We start from the raw sequence: 19,483 nt of genomic DNA on the forward strand, positions 1-19,483 counted from the left end.
TACAACCAGGTGTATCTCCTCCATGCTCTGTCTTCTTACAGGCTGAGCTAGTCATTATGGATGCTCAAACTAGTCTTCCTTTGAGGTTGTATTACTGCAGCTGTGATAATTTGTGGATACAGGCAAGACTGGTTTATAGGCAGACAAGTTTTGTTTTGTTTTTAATTAGAACAATGAACAGAGCTGGAAAAATGTGGCAGGTTTTTGAATGTGTGAGCTGCTATTTCAGACTTGAAGATAGACAGATGTGTTCAAAAGTTTATCTGATTTTTCCAGCTACACTAATTGATCTAATAATGGATATTACCTTTTTCTTGCAAGTTTTGCCTTTCCTAATTTCTCAGAGGTTAACGTGTATCTGCCCCACCCACCTGCACTGGAAGGAAGAGAATTAAATGAAAAACAACTGCAGGAATGGGAATAACAGAATCACACTGCACTGACTGCTGTGTATTTACATGGCTTCCCTCTACTGGTCTGAAGAAGAATATTCCAAAATATACCCTAGGCTTATTTGCTGAAAGTTTAATGGTTCTCCCTTGGTCCAGGTCCTTGAAATGGTTCTTCTCTCCTAGTCTCCTCGAAGCTGTGGCTGGCAGTGTTATGTGCGTTAGCTGAGCTGGGAAATCCTCAGCACTGCCAGGATGAGCAGGAAAAATTAATTATGTGTTTACAGAAGAGTTTAAAGGGAGCCATGAAAGAGCCAGGGAGCTAAAGTAAAGGGAGAGGATAATATTAGACAATAAATACGAGAAAATTTGTAACCTTTGTGGTGTGCTTGGAGGGGAGCTGTCTCGCTATTCTCCTAGAATAGCTCCACTAGCAAATAATGGATTTTTAAAGTAGAATTATAAAGAAATTGAGCTGCGTGCAGACAAAATAAAGATAGCTGTATCAGTATGCAGAACTAGAGCTCAATATCCAGAATGAGTTTGACAGCTCTGAGAGATAAGAGCCAAAATACCTTAGCTGTTTTTTTTCCTGAACCATGACTTCCCTGTCCTAAAGAGCAGTTGAGAGCTCAGGGCTGCTCAAGATGTACTGGCTGCTGCCACAGCACAAGCTGCACTGGCTGCAGCAACACTTACATCCATTGCCTGATGCATCATTTATATATTCACAATAGGTTTGGCGTAGGGTAAGCAGAAGTAGCTCTCCCTGCATTCCCCTGTAGCTGGGGGAATCGTCATTAAGTCAGCTCTACTATCGTCCTGAGGTTTGGCACAAAGCATGTGAATAAAGGAAAGAACTGAAAATCTGTGGAAGAAGGAATCTAGATGGACCATATCCCAGAGTTTGTGAGAACTAGCTAATGAACAACTCCAATTACCCTTATAAATACCATGGATCTTGGACAAACCCCTAGTGCCATGAAATGCAAAGGTAATACCAAAGCATTTGTAAAGAAGCAGGACAATTTCCTCCCAACTAATTGAGTCATTATTAAGCTGCTCAAGTCCAAAGCACAAAAGTCATGCAAGTAGCTCCAGTAAGCCTGTGTGGGAAACACCAGTTGGATATGGGGATAAGACAAAATATCTGTAGCCATAGAGGCCCAGAATTGATAGAGTATGCCTCAACCTTCCCTATTCAGCAAAGCCTATTGAATCCTGCTTGGTCTTTAAAATTTGACAGAGTAAGGGCCATATAAGAGTGAAACCAAGAGAAACAAATGGGATTGACTCAACTATACTTTCAGTTACATCACTGGAAACTCATTGAAACAAATCTGTGTCAGTATTAATATGCAGACAAGTTAGAATTAATATTTGAGTGGCAACATGTCATGTATTGTGATGAAATGAAAGGTGGTTGGGCTGAACTGACAGCTGAGCCAGGACCTAAAGCTAAGCAGGAATAAATCAAGCACAATCACTTTCTATAGTTATAGAATCATAGAATCATAGAATAGTTAGGGTTGGAAAGGACCTTAAGATCATCCAATTCCAATACCCCTGCCATGGGCAGGGACACCTCATACTAAACCATATCACCCAAGGCTTCATCCAACCTGGCCTTGAACACTGCCAGGGATGGAGCATTCACTACCTCCCTGGGCAACTCATTCCAGTACACAGAGTTTCAGCATTAGAAAATTAAGAGAAAGCAGAAAGCTGAGCTGCATAAGGGCAGATTCTCAGATGGTTAAAAATGCAGCTTTACTGGTACATACACATAAAGAAAAAAGGATAGTATTTGTGTCTTAAGTAATCTGAGATGTGTAAATAGAAATTGGCTTGGACTGGAATGCTTTGGTAGAGACTGAGATCTGGCTAATGGCCTGTGAACATCGGGCAATCATTAATGGGAACATATGGAACTATGGGGAGGAGTTGTTTGGGGCACTGCAAGCAGTAATGCAAGGTTTGGCTTTATTTAATATCTTCATTAATGACCGTGGAGAGGGTACAGGCAGTGTGTTAATTAAACCAGCAGAAGATATTAAACTGGGAGGTGTGTCAAAAAAACAGCCACTGGTATAGAAATAATGGAAAATGACCTGAGGAGGTTATATATGTAGAGAGGAAATAACAAGGTGAGATGCAACATGGTGAGAAAACAAAGCAATCTTGAGGAAAATAATCAAAAAGCATCTATTTAGAGGGTGGAAGATATTTGGAAAGCAGTAAGACTGAGACTGAATGGAATTAGCAGATGGCAAATTAGGCCCAGTTTTTCCTTTTATTTCTAGTTTTACTCTTTTGGTTGTTTTTTTTTTTTTCACCACTGCAGTTCCACCTTTGCGCAATTCTCAGTCTAGGTGTAGCTCTGTGGGCTGGCACAAGGTTGCATGATTTGCGTTAGTAATTCACCAGAATAAGCTGCTCTGAGACCATCTGAAAACTCAGGGCTGCTCACTCCAATGTAGCTGCAGTGAGGCAGTCAGCACTACCTTCCCCAAACAGACCTAGACAGTCACTGTGACCTTACTATCTGCCATCAGCTGAAGGCCAGTATAGCCCAGTTGCTCTAGATGATCATCTCCACCCAATGTGGACTATTTATTCCACTCTACTCAGTTCTTGTCAGGCCACACCTGGAATACCGTGCAGTTTTAGTCCCCACTATACAAAAAAGGTGGCTGAAGAGGGTCCAGAGGAGGGCCACAAAGATGATCACAGAATCATAGAATACTGGAAAGCCTGCTGAATGAGGAAAGGCTGAGAGACCTGGGCTTGTTCAGCCTTGAGAAAAGAAGGCTAAAGAGAGACCTTATCACCATATTCCTGTATTTAAAGGGTGGCTACAAAGAAGGTGGAGAATCCCTTTTTTTAAGGAGACACATGGAAAAGACAAAGGGTAATGGGTACAAGTTACTGCTGGGGAGATTCTGACTGGACACAAAAGGAAAATTTTTCACAAAGAGAACAGTGAGCCATTGCAATAATCTTCCCAGCAGAGTGGTAAATTCCCCAGCACTGAACGCTTTTAAGATTTGGCTGGGCAGGGTGCTGGGACATCTAGTCCAGGTCATGCTTTGCCTAGAAAGGTTGGAGCAGATGGTCTTTGAGGTCCCTTCCAACCTGCTATTATATGATCCTATGATTCTATTATACTTAGTTTTAGAAGGTAGTGGTTATACCTTTGGTGAGTTACTCTGAGTACTAGACTATGTGCAAGGATGGGTGCTGTAGCTCAACTGATGAACCTCTCTAGTAACACTATTGTATGTGTGAAGCACCCAGGAAGGGCATACACCAAGGCATAGCAACGCAGCAAGGAGACAGTTTATACCTTCCCACGCAGCTGAGATCATGTCTGTTATATCCTGTGCACCAGCTATATTGGGAAGCAGATTGAAGCAGCCCTGAATTTCTCTTTTGTGTCTGGAGCCATGTCATGGGTGTTGCCACCATCAAATTACTGGCAAGCCAGGGATAAATAGTAAGCTTTAGGCTAGACACCTGCACTTGCCAGTGGGAAGATTTCCATCAACTCCTTGGACTTCAGTTTACAGTTCAGAAAAATACTTAAACTTGGATTTAGCTCTAAGCAGGAACTCACTTCAGTTTGCTTTACTATTACATACAGTTTGTCATCTTACTTATGTGCTTAAAGTCAGAGATGTATGAAAGCATCTTTTGACAATGGTCTTTTACGTTGCCAGCTCTGAAGATTTTTATAAGTTTAAAATGGCAGTAATATAACCTTACTCCCTCCTAAGTATAAGGATAAAATAGCTGTTTTCAAACAGCTATAGAAAACTGTAGCTATTCGTTTTCTTATAATTGAATGTTAGTTCCATTGTCAGCCTGAGCACATCTACAGATGCTGCCGTCATTTGGGGGTTGTTTAATTTATTTACCAATAGCAGTGAGTCTAAAAATATGGTAAGCTTCCATCCAAAAATCACATGCAATCATAACTTTAGGGTCCCAGCGGGATATTTTGTATCTCTTTTTGAGAGGAAAAACCTTCTATAGAAATCAGGTTCCTCATCTGTACATCTACACTTCACTGTAAATCCTGCAAACAAATAGCCTTATTGAATTACTCAGAAAACCCTCAATACCTAAACCCTGGCCACTGCTACCTTTGACTTCAGCGTATGCAGAACTCAAGAGATTTTATATGAGCATCAGATGAGATAGTTTGTTTAGTGTAAGATGCTAAGCAAATCTTTAAGAAAGATCAGAAAGAATAATCAGTAAATTCTTAAGAATCACTCTTAGCTTGTGGTAAATACATGGGTCTTTTAAGGTCTTTCTGGCAACTTTCTGTCTTTCCAGGATTATTTGAAATGCATAGCTCGAGAGGCACAGCAGTGTCGTGGCATCCAGCTGATCAGAAAAAAGGGAACATGTGGGTGGGCCAGACATCACTTACTTTCTTGGTGTTAATTATTGCCAAAAGAGGTTATTTTAGTTGTATGGTTTGTTTTGTTGAAATGTAATTATTATGCAAATTATTTCCCAATTTATTGGTTCGTATAATTCTGAAATCTCTGCCTTGGTTCTTCCAGAGATGTACAAGCTGTGGGGAAAGTTTCATAATGTCAACATATTTCCACAACCCCAAGTCATTTGGCTAATGTTCCTAGAACACAAAGTAACATCATTTAGCAAGAAGGCATGGCTAACAAAATAAAACAGCTGATCTGCATCGAAAAGGCATTTTGCTCCATCTGATTTTGCTGCCAGAAGCAAACAACTTAAAAGGAGCACAAAAGAACCTAAATGTTGGCTCTGAGCTTCATTACATCATTGCACAGTTCCCTTATCCCTCCATTTTCCTGGGGAATAAGGGGGAGTAATGGCCATCCCACTGTGGCTACAGGAAGTCTGTTAGATGCTGTTCCAAGGAAAATTGGAAAGGCTACCTCAATTCTTTTAGGGCTAATTGTGAGACTGAATTCAGTGGGAATGTTGGCCTTGATTTGTGCAGAGGCGGAATGTAGGATGCACATGGGGTTCATTTGGATATTGCTAGGAGGAATGAGCAGAGTTACTGTCTGCTACCTGGACCCTGATTTTAGACTTTTGCCTGTGTCAACAGTGGATGACCAGGGTTAGCAGGGGTTGGAGTTGTTCCCCTCAGTTCCATAGTGCCTGTGCTCAATTTGTGATCAAGGAAAGGACAAGTTTTTCTTTGTAGTGCACTGGGACATTACAACATTACAATTTTGCAAGATGGGAAAGTGCTATTATGCAGTTCTGGCACAGACAACACATCTCTGATGAGTCCTGTCCATTGGAAATGTGCTCACTGCATTGTTCAGCCTCTTGCGACTTTAATGTGATGATAACTTAAACAAATGCTAGACAGAGTGGTTTGAAGTTGCCCAGGAAGGTCACCCAATTTTTCCTTTGTTCCTTTTACCTTTTCAAAGAGGCAAGTGTCATGGTAAGAGGTGGTGGAACTGAAATTACACCTGTTGGCAGAGAAACATTGGAGAAACTAAGAGGTTGGGGGAAATTGTCCTTGCTCACTGACTTCACAGCAACTGTGGTACTGCATAGCTGGTAAAGATTAACCTACAAAAATCTTGGGAAACTTGCTGACTCTTTCCCCATGCCAGTGCCAGAACAGAAAAGAAGATCTGGAGCTGAAAGAGAATGCTGAAGTCCAGTAAGTTGAGTGAGAAGATTAAGAAAGTCTTGCCACTGCATGTCAGCCAGTGCAAATTACTTTATGGCTCTTCTTAGAATCATAGAATGGTTAGGGTTGGAAAGAGCCTTAAGATCATCCAGTTCCAATCCCCCTGCCATGGGCAGAGATGCCTCGCACTAGACCATTTCACCAAAGGCTCTGTCCAACCTGGCCTTCAGCACTGCCATGGATGGAGCATTTACCACTTCCTTGGGCAACCTGTTCCAGTGCCTCACCACCCTTACAGTAAAGAATTTCTTCCTTATATCTAACCTGAACTTTCCCCAGTTAAGTTTGAGCCCATTACCCCATGTCTTCTCACTGCCATCCCTAATGAAGAGTCCAGCATCCTTGTAGGACCCCTTCAGATACTGGAAGGCTCCTATGAGGTCTCCATGCAGCCTTCTCTTCTCCAGGCTCAACAGCCCCAACTTTCTCAGCCTATCTTCATATGGGAGGTGCTCCAGTCCCCTGATCATCCTCGTGACCCTTCTCTGGACTTATTCCAAAAGTTTCATGCCTTTTTTATGTTGAGGATAACAGAACTGCACACAATACTCCAGGTGAGGTCTCACAAGAGCAGAGTAGAGGGGCAGGATCACCTCCTTCGACCTGCTGGTCACACTCCTTTTGATGCAGCCCAGGATACAGTTGGCTTTCTGGACTGCGAGCGCACACTGAAGCCGGCTCATGTTCATTTTCTCATCGACCAGCACCCCCAAGTCCTTCTCTGCAGAGCTGCTCTGAATCTCTTCTCTGCCCAACCTGTAGCTGTGCCTGGGATTGCTCTGAGCCAGCTGCAGGACCTTGCACTTGTCATGGTTAAACTTCATGAGGTTGGCATCAGCCCACCTCAAAAGCATGTCAGGGTCCCCCTGGATGGCATTTCTTACTTCCAGCTGTCAACCAAACCACACAGCTTGTTGTCATTGGCAAACTTGCTGAGGGCACACTCAATTCCACTGTCCATGTCACTAACAAAGATGTTGAACAAGACCGGTCCCAACACCAATGCCTGAGGGACACCACTCCAGCTGGACACTGAACCATTGACCACAACTCTTTGCATGTGGCCATCCAGCCAGTTCTTTATCCACCGAGTGGTCCAATTGATATTGGTATCAAATTGATGTCTGTCCAATTTAGAGACAAGGATGTTGTGTGGGACAGTCTCGAAAGCTTTGCACAAGTCCAGGTAGATGATGTCAGCTGCTCAACCTCTGCCCATCAGTTCCATAGCCCCATCATAGAAGGCCACCAAATTGGTCAGGCAGGATTTACCCTTAGTGAAGCCATGCTGGCTGTCACCAAGCACCTTGTTGCTTTTCATGTGCCTTAGCATGCCTTCCAGGAGAACCTGCTCTGTGACCCTAACAGGCATAGGGGTGAGACTGACTGGTCTGTAGCTCCTCAGATCTTCCATTTTCTCCTTCTTGAGAATGAGAGTTGTATTTCCATTTTTTTTTTAGTCAGGAACTTCACCTGACTGCCATGACTTTTCAAATATGATCTTTTGGTATTAGTTGTATGTGTGTCAGATGCTTTTAGAATCATCCTTTTCACTTTAGCTTCTCAAAAACTATATGGAATTCCTATTAATCAGGGGTGGTGAGATGCTCATCTTTCTAAATAGATGTTGAAATTTTTGTGGCTGTTTACTGAAAGCTGAAATACTTGATCTGTTTATGTGTGTAAGAAATGTTTATACAGCTTATACATGCAGCTGTAGGATGCGACTAGTTCTGAAAGTCCTACACTATTATGGATGAAGATGTTTTGATTCATCTGGGAGTATGTAAGCAAGTATGTCAGTGGATTATGACTTAATGATTTGGAGCAGAGGCAGAATTTAGGGGAGTAGTGGCAAGGCATTGCTGGATAAAAAGTAACAAATGGAAAATCTGAATGATGACTTAGGCTAAAAATATCAATGGAGAAGGCTGAGCAAAAGTAAATGTATGCAACATGGCACAATACAGTCATGTTTAACACATAGAATCATAAAATCATAGAACAGTTAGGGTTGGAAAGGACCTTAAGATCACATCCAACACTTGGCTCTACCTTGGGAGAAACAGCCTGTGAGTGCATGTCCGTATTTTGCCTCCAGTATGAATGTGAGGGGGCAGAGCAGCACACAAGGGGAAATATATATACACTTTTTCCTCAAACTCTTCCAGTTCTAACTAATTGCTAATACAATAGTAAGTGCACTAACAAATTGTTTACCTATTTCTGTAAATATTTAGATACTCAGGATCCTGTTGTGTTTGGCATAGACATGCCATTTACCAGCAACAATATTGGACCTTTTAACTATTTGACAGATCACACAAAATGGAGAAAGCTGATCCTGTTTTACATTCTCTTAAAACCATATTCATCTTAGTCCATCTAAAAACACCCCTGCTTGGCAAAGCAGAGTTTCTGGGTCAGACCATTTTTTATTAGTCATATGCCAAAGCAGCACGTCTTACAGGTTTTCATTATTAGCTCAGGGTCTGACCTCACTTTTTATGAGGAATATTATACTTGCACAACTACCAGAAGTTTCTTTCTTCTCAAGGCACAGGACCAAAATGAGGGCCTGAAATACACTTCCCTCAGTGTTCAAAATACATCATGGGTATGGCACAGAGATTATGCACCAAGTGATGTTTCAGCAATAAACGCTGGTCAGGCTTTTGGCTTACTGAGCAATCATATCTAATCTGCTGGCAAGGGGAGGTGTTAGTGTTTGATATGGAAGGGAGAAGACAGCAAGAAGGGGAAAACACAGGTTGAGTGTCAAGAGAAATGTCATCAGTAAGGTCTGGTGGATGCTGAGGTGACTGACATGTCTTCCTGCAGGGTGCAAGATGGTAGCGCAGAAGAGCTCAGGCAACAGAAGCAAGTCTTCCTTCTCTGAGTCCTCTAGTGAGGACAGCATGAGCCCTAGTGCTCACTGTACTGCTTTAGTCAGCTTAGTTACTGCAGCCATATGTAAGTCTCTGCAAAAGCACAGAAAGATTCTTACTTCTTAGAGGACTAACTGGGCATTGTCTTCAGCAACTATTTCTTGGCCACTGTGTTGGGGACTTGGCTCAGAAGTAGCTGAAGAGGCACCTATAGGAGCTGGGCTGTGTTTTTGTGATCGACTGTACTTGTGTGGTAGTGATGACTCTTGGTTTCTCCCATTGGGAGTGATAAATATTGGTGAGAATACCTATGGGCACAGCACGCTGTTTTCATCCCCAGAATAATTCCAGTGAGTTCAAGTTGTCAGGAGGCTCTGACACTGACAGCATAACCCATATAGCTCTTGAGGAGTGTCTTCCAAAGGGAAAGTCATTGACCATCTCTGTCACAGCAAAGAATTGCAGATAAGAGCAAGCATTAAAGAGATGAGTAAAAGAGCACAGCAGCCCACCCAGAGAGATTTAACCTCTTCTCCTGCAGTGCATGCATGACTATGTGTGTACATCTCTAAAATTCACTGCTGCCTCATTTCCCTTCTTCAAAATATCAACCAATTTCTAGTGCCAAAGAACCTAATAATCTATTTATTAAAATGAGACAGGCAATAAGTTTGTGTGGGGAAATGTTAAGGCAGTGCACATTGATCATACTGATTTAGAACAGTACTGCCGTGGCAGCATTTCTGGAGATAAATTCTGTGCAGCTAATTGCATTATAAATTCTGCTAAACCATTTTCATAAGGTATTTCCCTAAGATATAAGCACTCCATCAAAAATAATACCAAAAAGAGCAAAGGAGCAGTTGTGGGTTTTTTCTTAATTAAATGTTATATGAAAGTAAGACAAGAGAGAAAGGAAAAAATGCAAATTGTCTTAATTAAATGCTAAGCCTGCTGTAAAGGGCTAGTTTTAAACACCATGGGATATGTTGAAACATACAAATTTTACAACTGAAAGACAAAAAAATGTACAGTCCTGAGGTCTTTGTCCTCAGATCAAGATGTTCCCGATCCTATATCAGGATTTTGATGTTACCAAATTTCAGAGGTGGTAATCCTGGAATGTTGTGAATCTTACCCATTCCCAGAAGAGACTCAGATAAGGCCTGGATGCTGGGCCACCTTCAAGAGAGTCCAGGTATTGCAGCAGTGGGCATCAGCCTTTCTGTCCTGCTGTCCTGGACCATTGCTATGAGGTTACATTGACTGCAGTGGGTATCCTGGGCTAGACACACTGACAGGAAACTGCAGTCACTGTGACGTTTGCCACAGTTTCTCAGGTACTCAGTGGCAGCACACAGCAAAGTGTGTTTTTGCAGAGGACCTCAAATGCTTTTACCAAGCTGGATCAGAAGACACTGGGGCACAGAGCAGTTGATTGGCTTTCCCAAGGAAGCATAGCAAACAGCTGAGGACTGAGCCTGGCTTCCTTGCTTCCCAACCACCAGCACAAAGCAGCACTGTTGCCCACACTAATTTAATATTTCTTTAGGTGACTGGGAGCAAAGCATGACACTTCTGTGCTTCCCTTCACATTGAAAGGTGCAAATTCTCATTCCTTGGAAATATTTGTCACTCTGAGCATGCCTGTACAATTTCCTCCTTGCTTCCTACAAGTGATACACCGTGAGCTTATTTTGGAGACTACAGGCTGAGAGACATTGCAGTGAGACCAGGAGGAGGCTGGGTCTCCTCCAGTTTTTATGTTTGAGATGTTTCAGGTAGTACCCATTTCCAAAAAAAGTTATTCAGTAGTTCAGCAATTAGCAAATTTCTTTGCCAGGGTCCTTTTGCCACGGGAAAGCCTTTCCTCCTAACATCTTGTATGAAACTGGGAGTCGCATCTCCCAGGTTAGCGGTAGCTATCAGTCTGCTATTGGATTTGAAGAAAGCATTTTCTTTTTTCCTCCTCCTCTTCCCTTCCCCATGCAGTAAAATTGTTCAATTGCAAAGAATTTGGGAGATAAATGTACTGGCTGTGGTCTTCTCTTTGAGCCTAGGGATAGCTCTCATCATTTCAGTAGTCAGTAGTCAGTGGCTACACCCTGACTGTGCAATGGGGATGTACACAGGATAAGACCCCACCAACTGTAGTCTCCTAACAGTCAAGCACCCACTGCTGGCACGTTGCCCCAGTGCTGCCAGAGCTCAGGGGAAACAGGGTCTTCGCCAGAAGGCAATTTTTATCGATGGAGACACAATGCCTAAAGTGTAGGGGGCTGAAGTTGCATGGGTCAAGTAAAGCCAATGGAGGTGGCTATTTCATGGACAAGCATTAGTTAATTAATTTTCATTTTGCCCTGAGCTGGGTCAGGTATGAGGTGTTTGTCTCAAGGGGGAACCAAGCTAAAGTGGCTTCCCCAGCAGCATTGGGTTGTGGCAGAACAACCATTAGGTCCCAGGGCTAGTTACCTCATTAGACCTCTCCATCTCTGTGCTCCAGACAGGAGAGATGCTCATACCCTCTTTAAATGTGCTGTGGTCTGATCATGAGGCTGCTGTAGCAAACACAGTAGTGTTGACTCCCAGATCAAAGGAGTGAGTTCCCTGTATAACAACCATTAAAGGTCACGTAGGAGCAACATAGGCCAGAGATATGTATAAGGAATATAAGTTAGGGGTTAATTGAAAAAACTGTCATAAAAGTTCCTCAGCCAAATTCACAGAAATCAAATGACTGTAAAGATGCAGGAGAAAGTTCCATACAATTATTGCATACACATCCAAATGGGATTTTATCCTTGTACATAGGTAGCAGCTGGCATAGCAACGGGCTTTAATCTGATGAAAGGGGACACCTGCTTGCTGGTGGGAAGAGTAATATTAATTCTTGCAAAATGCAAAGAAGGAGGGGGGAAAAGGGGAGGGAGAAAAAAAAACTATTTCTAAATTTTTATGGTAAAAGGGGCATTTGCGGTTCTCAATTTTATGTTATTATTGCCAACAATTGTTACATGGTTGTTGATTTTTTAAAGTCATTTTAGTTTTTCCAAAAGTGACCATAATTTGTTACTTATACTGTAGCTTACAGAAGTGACACACTTAATATCGGGGGGTCCAAACCTGGATATCTACCAATGGAGATGGAGATCAGGTAAATGCACACCTGCTCTTCCAAAGAAAAAAAGCTGCCATTTGGCAACTGGTTTGAGAGGGAGCTGCAGTCTGTAACATAAGCATTTTGGAAGAGATTAGATTGAACGCTGCCATTTGTCACCAACTTTTGTATAGGCCCAGCATGGTTTTGTGTGACAATGATGTTCAAATAACATGCCATCTACCAGGAGACTCCAGGTCTCTGGAGAAGGCTTTGGGTTCTGGCCCTAGCAGTAGCTGAGCACAGGTCCACCAAAGGAGACCTGTCAGGAGCTGTGGTCCCCCCAGACTAGCCCCATACTGAGTATGATGTACTGTCTTACTCTCCCAGATGGAGAGTAAGATGCAGTGGTGGCTGCAATCAAGACCTTGATGGAGAAGGCAGGTGAGAGGGAGGTTTCTGCAGGTAGTAAAGAGTGATTATGTGACACCATTACTACCCCTTTCATGTCCTCTTCTCTTTTACAGACACTTAACAAGAACAATTTGATACCAGATGACAGGACCAACTTCTACCCATTGCAGCAAACCAATGTGTACACGACAACCTATTACCCCAGTACACTGAATAAATATGACTACAGGCCTGAGGCCTCCCCTGGAAGGACCTTTACCAACAGCTGATGATGGAGAGATCCTACAGGACTGGATAACTTCCTATATGAATTTTTTTTTAAATTGATTTTATGGACCAAATACTGGCTCAGTCTCTAGATGTAAATATTGTACAGTAGGGTCTTTTTTTTTCCTTTGGTTAATTGTATTTCTTGTAAACAGCACATCTCCTTACAAGGACAAAACACATACGGACCATTCTGCAGTGCTTTTGTGGATGTTTGGTTGGAGATGGCTCTTACTACTGCAACTGTTTATGGCTGGAACATCAGCGTTGTTGTCCAAGGCCAACATTGTCACAAGGATGTGGCTGTGTGTGGGCTCAGTGGCCACCATGCAGCAGCAAACAATATGTGGGTGCACTCTAAGCAAGGCAGGAGTGTCTGGTGAGGTGCATCCTTCCTGAGACAGGGTAGCAATGGTGCACTGGATGACGCACAGCTCATGAGACAGACTGAGTGGGACTCCATCATGCCAACACCTTTTTTTCTTTTTCTTTTCTTTTTTTAATTTTTCCTTTTTTTATGTTTCTGGAAAAAACAAACAAACAAAAAGAAGTGACTTTCTAGGGCAGTGTTCCCTCTATCTTCAACAGAATCTTTTCATATTACAGGAAATACTTTCCACAGCCTTCTTTGGTAATATGCAGTTCAGCTGATGAGAAACAACACACAAACAAAGCGCATTACCCAAAGAAGCTTTCCAGAATGTTTCCAGTCTTAATTGAAAGAAAATGATACAGGCAGTGAGACACTGAGAGAAGTAAATGTTGGAATAACATTGGAGATGTGAAGTTGGAGTGCCTAACAAAGATGTTTATATCACTGGAAAAAGATGTGATGATTGCCGTGCAAGAGCCGTGGACTTTTTTCTTTCTTCCTTTTTTCTTTTTTCCTGAGACAGTGTTAACTCTTTTTGTTCTAGCTTTGATCCCGATTGCGTCTGCCAGGAAAGGCAACTTTAGAGGCCATGCTCTTCTTGTGGGAAATCACTGTGCTTTGGGCTGTGTTTTTCCTCTTGTTTTGCTGTTGGTTTTTAGTTCATTTACTTTCAAAGAGAGAATAATTCTGACTTTTCAGAGGGAGGGTATTTTTGTACGGAATGTTTCCATAGTCTGACATGACCCAGAAAGTCTGCTACACATTCTTACAGTGTCTTCCAGTCAGTACTCTATGAAATAGTAACACAGCTGAGTATTGTGCGTTGTTTGCCAATATCTCTTTAATTTTTCTGAACAAAAAACAACCCAATGAACAAATGCTGCTGCAGATATTGAAGTAAATTGGGGCAGTAGCATTATTAAACAGTATATCCAGCCTTGAAATGTAATTTTGTGTGTGTGTGTGACTGTGTCTACAAGAACTGTATTAGTTTGATGCAGAAGCCATGTTGTCTACAACCAGATATTTGTCTGACATAATTGTTTGTTTGGCAAAAAGGAAACTTACTGCTGGTGCTTAATGTACAGTTACATCCAATGTGTTAGCAACGTGGACAAGTTCACCGCTGTTATCATTCAGTGTTTCTAAATATTTATAATGAACTCCTGATGCTAAGGATTTTAGAATGTCGCAATACTGAGCATGAGATAAAAGTTACACCCCTGAAACACGCATGAGCTCCATGTGGTCCTGAGGTTGGCTTTGTTGTGTGCACCTTACTCGAGCAATTGCCATGCCCGTACGTGGCCATTGGCTCGGCTGTGTTCCTAGCAGTCCCGTTTGGCTTCGCTTTATTTCAGATTTCGCTGTAAGCTGGCACCGATCGTTTCTCAGTGCTATTCCTTTGCAGTTGCTTGTTTGGGAGCCCAGCTTGGGCTGTGTATTCAGCTCTTTCATGTAGGCAGCCAGTAGGAAATGAAGAAAGACTGTGTTTCTAGTGACAAGTATATTGCTTTTTCTGCAAGGAAAAGCCAACACAGTTCTGTAAGCCTGTGTTATGGTGGTTTGACCAGAAGGCAAGAATAAAGAGGCCTCCTATTTTTAAATTACTTTGTCCAACTTCAGTTTGCAGTGATTGAAGGCTGTAGGGATATTTGTAGTAAAGTGAGGTCATTAGCACTGCCGGGGGGACACCTTAGGCTCAGTGGTGCCTGTCGGTTTCAGCAGTTGTTTTTCTAATTTAGCAGCTCATCCTGCTTCTGCTCTATTCACTGGGTGAAATAGGGAGAACAGAGGAATCGAGAGAGAGAGGTGCCCTTAAATAGATGCACTCACATTTGAAGCAGTGGGGTCAGGAGCTGGTGCAGACCTCGAAGCTCCTGCTGCAGCCTGAAGTTCCTGAGGCAACCTGTCACAACCCTCCAAGTAGGCACAGTGGCCCTAACTCCCCTGCCGGCATGGCTGCGGTGGGAGCTCTGGGAGTGAAGCAGGAGCACCAGGGTAGAAGGAGAGCATTAGTAGCAAGTGCTAGCACCTGGGGGGAGGCTCTTCCTAGGCTCATAAATCCCATTTGAGGAGTGATGCCTTTGTGCCTCATGCTGTAATCACCTGCCTCACTGATTTCCGTGGCCCCTCAGCAACTCAGAAAATCCTGACTTCAAGTAGTTCTAACACGTATATAGCCCAGGGGTTGAAAATTATTACATTTGACTATCAGGATGGGATTTTCCCAGCTTTAATTCATGTGATTCAGAAAAAATCATTGGCTCCTAAGATTACTCTAGCCATTGTGAAATCAAAGCCATCTCCAAGCTTCCCCCTCAGAAGATTCCTTGTATTGATACATTCTGCAATTACTGTGTACATGGCAGAACTGCAGCAGTTTAGGGGGATGGGAGCAAGTCAAACTTTGCAATCATTATAATTTTCTGTTTTCCTTTCTTTTTCTCCCCCCTCCTCCTTCAACATTTTTCCATTTTCAGCTTCACAGAATAACATGATGTCAACTGATTTTTTTCCCCAATGTGCCACGTAACAGCTGAATGTATTTAAATGTTCATCTCACCAAGATAGGTTATTACTTCCATTGTGCTCAGGAGGGGCATATTTTGTAGGCTATTGGAGGGCAGATGCTTTGAGCATGGTGCCTGTGGTTATAGTTTCATCAAGCCATTTCTTCTTACCAGCCATCCAAATGGATTCAGTCCTTTCTGATATAATTGGCAATCACAGCAAGGGGCTGTAGACTCCATTTGAGCAGAAAGTAGAATCCAGGAGAGAGGAGAGAGAGCACAGTAAAAAAAAAATAGAACACATATTACTCACTATTTGCATGAGTGTGAGTTCTTTAAGGACAATGTCAATGTGGTGTGAGGGCTGCATTTTTTATGAGCTGTCTAGTGCGTGGCTGGTTAGACACACACAGGTACAGTGATATTCTTGCATCCAGGTAATTCAGCACCTTGATTGTCAGGTCTGTAATGTCTGTAGCAGCTTGAATTGCTCCTGCAGCTGGATGTTAAAGTTGCTAAAATTTCCTATTTGTAAGGCCATCTGAAAGTGCACTGGAAATGCGTTTAGTTCAGGAACATTGCTTCCAAAAGACTCATCTTGCTCTCTCTGTTATTTTTCTTTCACTTCTAAGACAGAGAAGGGGAACCTGGGCAGTTCCTGTGCTGGTCTAGAGACACTGGTTCTCTGCAAAACCTTTGGATAGGATTCAGATAGACATTATGTAAAATATGAGCGAAATCTTACAGCAAAGTGTGTAGCAGAAACATCTTTAATTAGGCCATTCTTCCTTTTCCATGGAAGTGGCTGCCTTTCTCCCTCCAGACAGGGTGTGCATTATGGCCTTATCCAGGCTGTGTTGTGCCATTGCTGTTGGGCTTCATCATCTGTCACCCACCAGAAATAACTTGTGCCAAACCTCTTGATGGTGGTACCACAGTATAAGAGGTGCTGTTGCTCTAAAGGTGCACTTGAATGTTCAGCATATGAGCCAGGCTGCTCTTAAACATGTGAACTGTACAGATAGTATAGAAGAAATTGTATTGTCCTACCACCACTGTTCCTAATGCCTTACATTTAGAAAATGAGATGGTTGGTTTGAAATCAACAGAGTAGGAATGGAGTTCATGTCTGATGCAGACAACTGACGCCTCCAGTGTTAATCCTGTGTTAAGCCCACCTGGAGAGAAAATTGCTGTCCACTCAGATTGATTTATTCTTTGTACCAAATATAGTGGGGGAAAGTTATATATATATAAAAATATATATATATATAAAATGTAAATGTAAAGTTTGTGTAACAGCTTACTCTTTTTTTTTGTAATAGTGTATACATCTATCAGTGGATAGATACGGTATATATTTATAATATATACACACACAGTATATATATATAACAAAATGCCTGCAGAGGAAACTTAGAATAAAAAAGGCAGTGCTGGTATTCAAATTCACAGGGACAAAATGAAGAAAAAACCCTGCTAAAATATAGCATCCTTCCCATTAGTTTTTAAAAAAAGTCCTAACACTTTTGAGGTAAATGAAATATAATCTTTTAATTGAAAAGAAAATTGATTTTTCTAGTTAGAAATGCCGATTCTCCCCTAAATCATTCTGGCTAAGAATGATTAAGAAAAATATTCCTGTTACTGCTTATATTTTCTGAAAGCCTCCCATATCTCTCATGTATCATCACTCTATTGTTTTTGTAATTATAAGTAGGGACTAATTGTGCAAAGAAAATTGAAATAGCAAGTAGGGGTAATGAATATTGTACCATTAGCCAAAAGACATCATCTATTAGAACAGAGAAAATGTCAACGTCCATGTTAAAGAAGATAGCAATTGCCTTCTGAGTTATTGATCGGCATAGTAAGCCTTACTTTATAATCGCACTAGGAGGTTTTAGTACCAAATTTAGGGAAAAGGAACCCTGCAAACCCATGGCTTTTTGTTTTCACAGGGGCCCAGAGAAGCCACTGGGCCATGGCAGTCAGGTGCCTGGTGCCATGGATGTCTCTGGAGCTTCCAGCATTCATGGCCAAGACTCTGCATCTATTCCTCGCCAGTCACCTCCCATGAGCCAGCCTGCACACATGGTGGGGCACAGCACCCCTTGGAGCTGTCTGGAGTAACAGAGAAATACCCAGTAAATTGGGTTTGAAGGATTTCTTTTTTTCCCACAGATCACTTTAACACCCTCATGACCAGGGCCCAGACTCAAACAGGTGAATCTTCCCCTTAAGCTTGCTAGGAGGAAACTTCAAGCAGCTTCAAGAATACATTCGGGGTAGGTGGGAAAATCCACAAATTCAGATTGCCAGAACCTTCAAAACTGGACAGAAGCCCCTCTGGAGCTGGGTCCTTGTGGTACTTACCCTGTCTCAGCTGTTCTGTTGGAAATACCTCCTTTGGGCCCTGTGTGAAATGTTAGCATTTGCATTAGGCTTGGCTGGAGGAGCAAAACCAACAACCCTTTATTTAGAGAGCCACAAAATTAAGTAAGTGCTCAACAGCATTTGACACAAGTTTGAGTCTCAAACTTGATTTTTAACCTGTTCTGCCTTCAGCCTCAGCTGTAAATTTCTATATGAGAAGGTTCAGTGCTGTAAGAGCAGCATTTGGCTTTCTGCAATTCCCAGCCCCCATTTGGTTTTAAACAAATCTGATCATGAAAGGTGTTAACACTGCACTCTAGTTCTGAAACCTCAGTCAGTGGGATGCTGCTCATTCGCATGCCATGGAGTCAAGCAGAGGTCAGCATGGATGGGCCATTAATAACTGAAGCAAAAATGTTTTTTAGTAACAAAATGTCAACCAACATAAAAGCCAGCCAGCTGCATGGCAGTGCAGTTTCCATCCACACACCCCTCCCTAGCTGACATCCAAAACTGTGCATACCTAAAAGCGATGCAGTTAAATTAGGAGCATTCCCACAGAGAACGCTTCAGGGAGGATGAATGGTATGTGTGATGGAAATGACAGGATTTAGCTTGTAATTGAGGTGGGAAAGTGACAGATGCAATACTAGATCATGGGAAATTATGATGCAAACACGGAATGCTTGCCCTAAAACAGCAAAACCTGGAGAGTATTATTGAACTCTGTTGTGAAGGCACATCACCCTTCCTATGCAATTGAACTTGATGGTACTTTAGTGTAAAGGTGACCTAGACTGTAATCACTGCCTTTAGACACTGTGAATTTTTTGGGGTACTCTGTATTTTTATATATTGTACAATGTAAAGAATAATTCAGAAATAAAACAGACCAACCTGAGAAGCCTGTGAGTTATTTCCCTCTGTGGCTGCTGCACGGTGGTGCTGGGGCTCCTGAGCAGTGCTGGCAGGACAGGCCAGAGGGAACGTGGAGGAGCTTCCTCCTGATGTTGGTGGCCAAAGGCAATGCAAAATCCACTCAGCTGCTTGCACAGGGATGGGAAATTGCAGCATCCATCCTTCCTCCCTGCCTGCACTCCAGCTGCATCCTGAGGCCCGAGTTTGGATTATATCTGTCACGAGTTGAAGACTGTGTGGTTACAAAATTGTGTTACTGAGTGAAATGCTGAAGTCTGTTACTGGAATTCAACCCCCTTCCTATGGAAGCCTGCGTGTCAGAGTACAGCTCCTCCCCAAACCTGGGGTGCCTTTGAAAAACACTATTTCTGAGTAAGGTGCCCAGTGAGGTAAGATCAAATCTGTCTGAAATTTGGGGTCCCAAATCCACATCCAGTTCTGCTGTACGTGTCTCCCCTCTGCTCCCAGCTCTCCGCACATGACACCAAGCTCCTTGGCATGGAGATCGGCTTCCACAGGTCCTTTCAGGCGTATGTGC

General features: G+C 42.5%; 1 protein-coding gene across 1 annotated transcript in view; it reads left to right on the forward strand.

The window, feature by feature from the left end:
- Positions 1-18,928, forward strand: part of SEMA5B (semaphorin 5B) — a 275,414-nt gene extending 256,486 nt beyond the window's left edge. Inside the window, exon 23 of the mRNA XM_005153798.3 lies at positions 12,612-18,928. Within this exon, the coding sequence (XP_005153855.2) occupies positions 12,612-12,767 (156 nt within the window). The 3' untranslated portion in view covers positions 12,768-18,928. The remainder of the gene's footprint in view (positions 1-12,611) is intronic.
- The last annotated feature ends 555 nt before the right edge of the window (positions 18,929-19,483 follow it).

The sequence above is a fragment of the Melopsittacus undulatus genome, chromosome 4 (genome assembly GCF_012275295.1).
Source record: "Melopsittacus undulatus isolate bMelUnd1 chromosome 4, bMelUnd1.mat.Z, whole genome shotgun sequence".
NCBI lineage: Eukaryota > Metazoa > Chordata > Aves > Psittaciformes > Psittaculidae > Melopsittacus > Melopsittacus undulatus.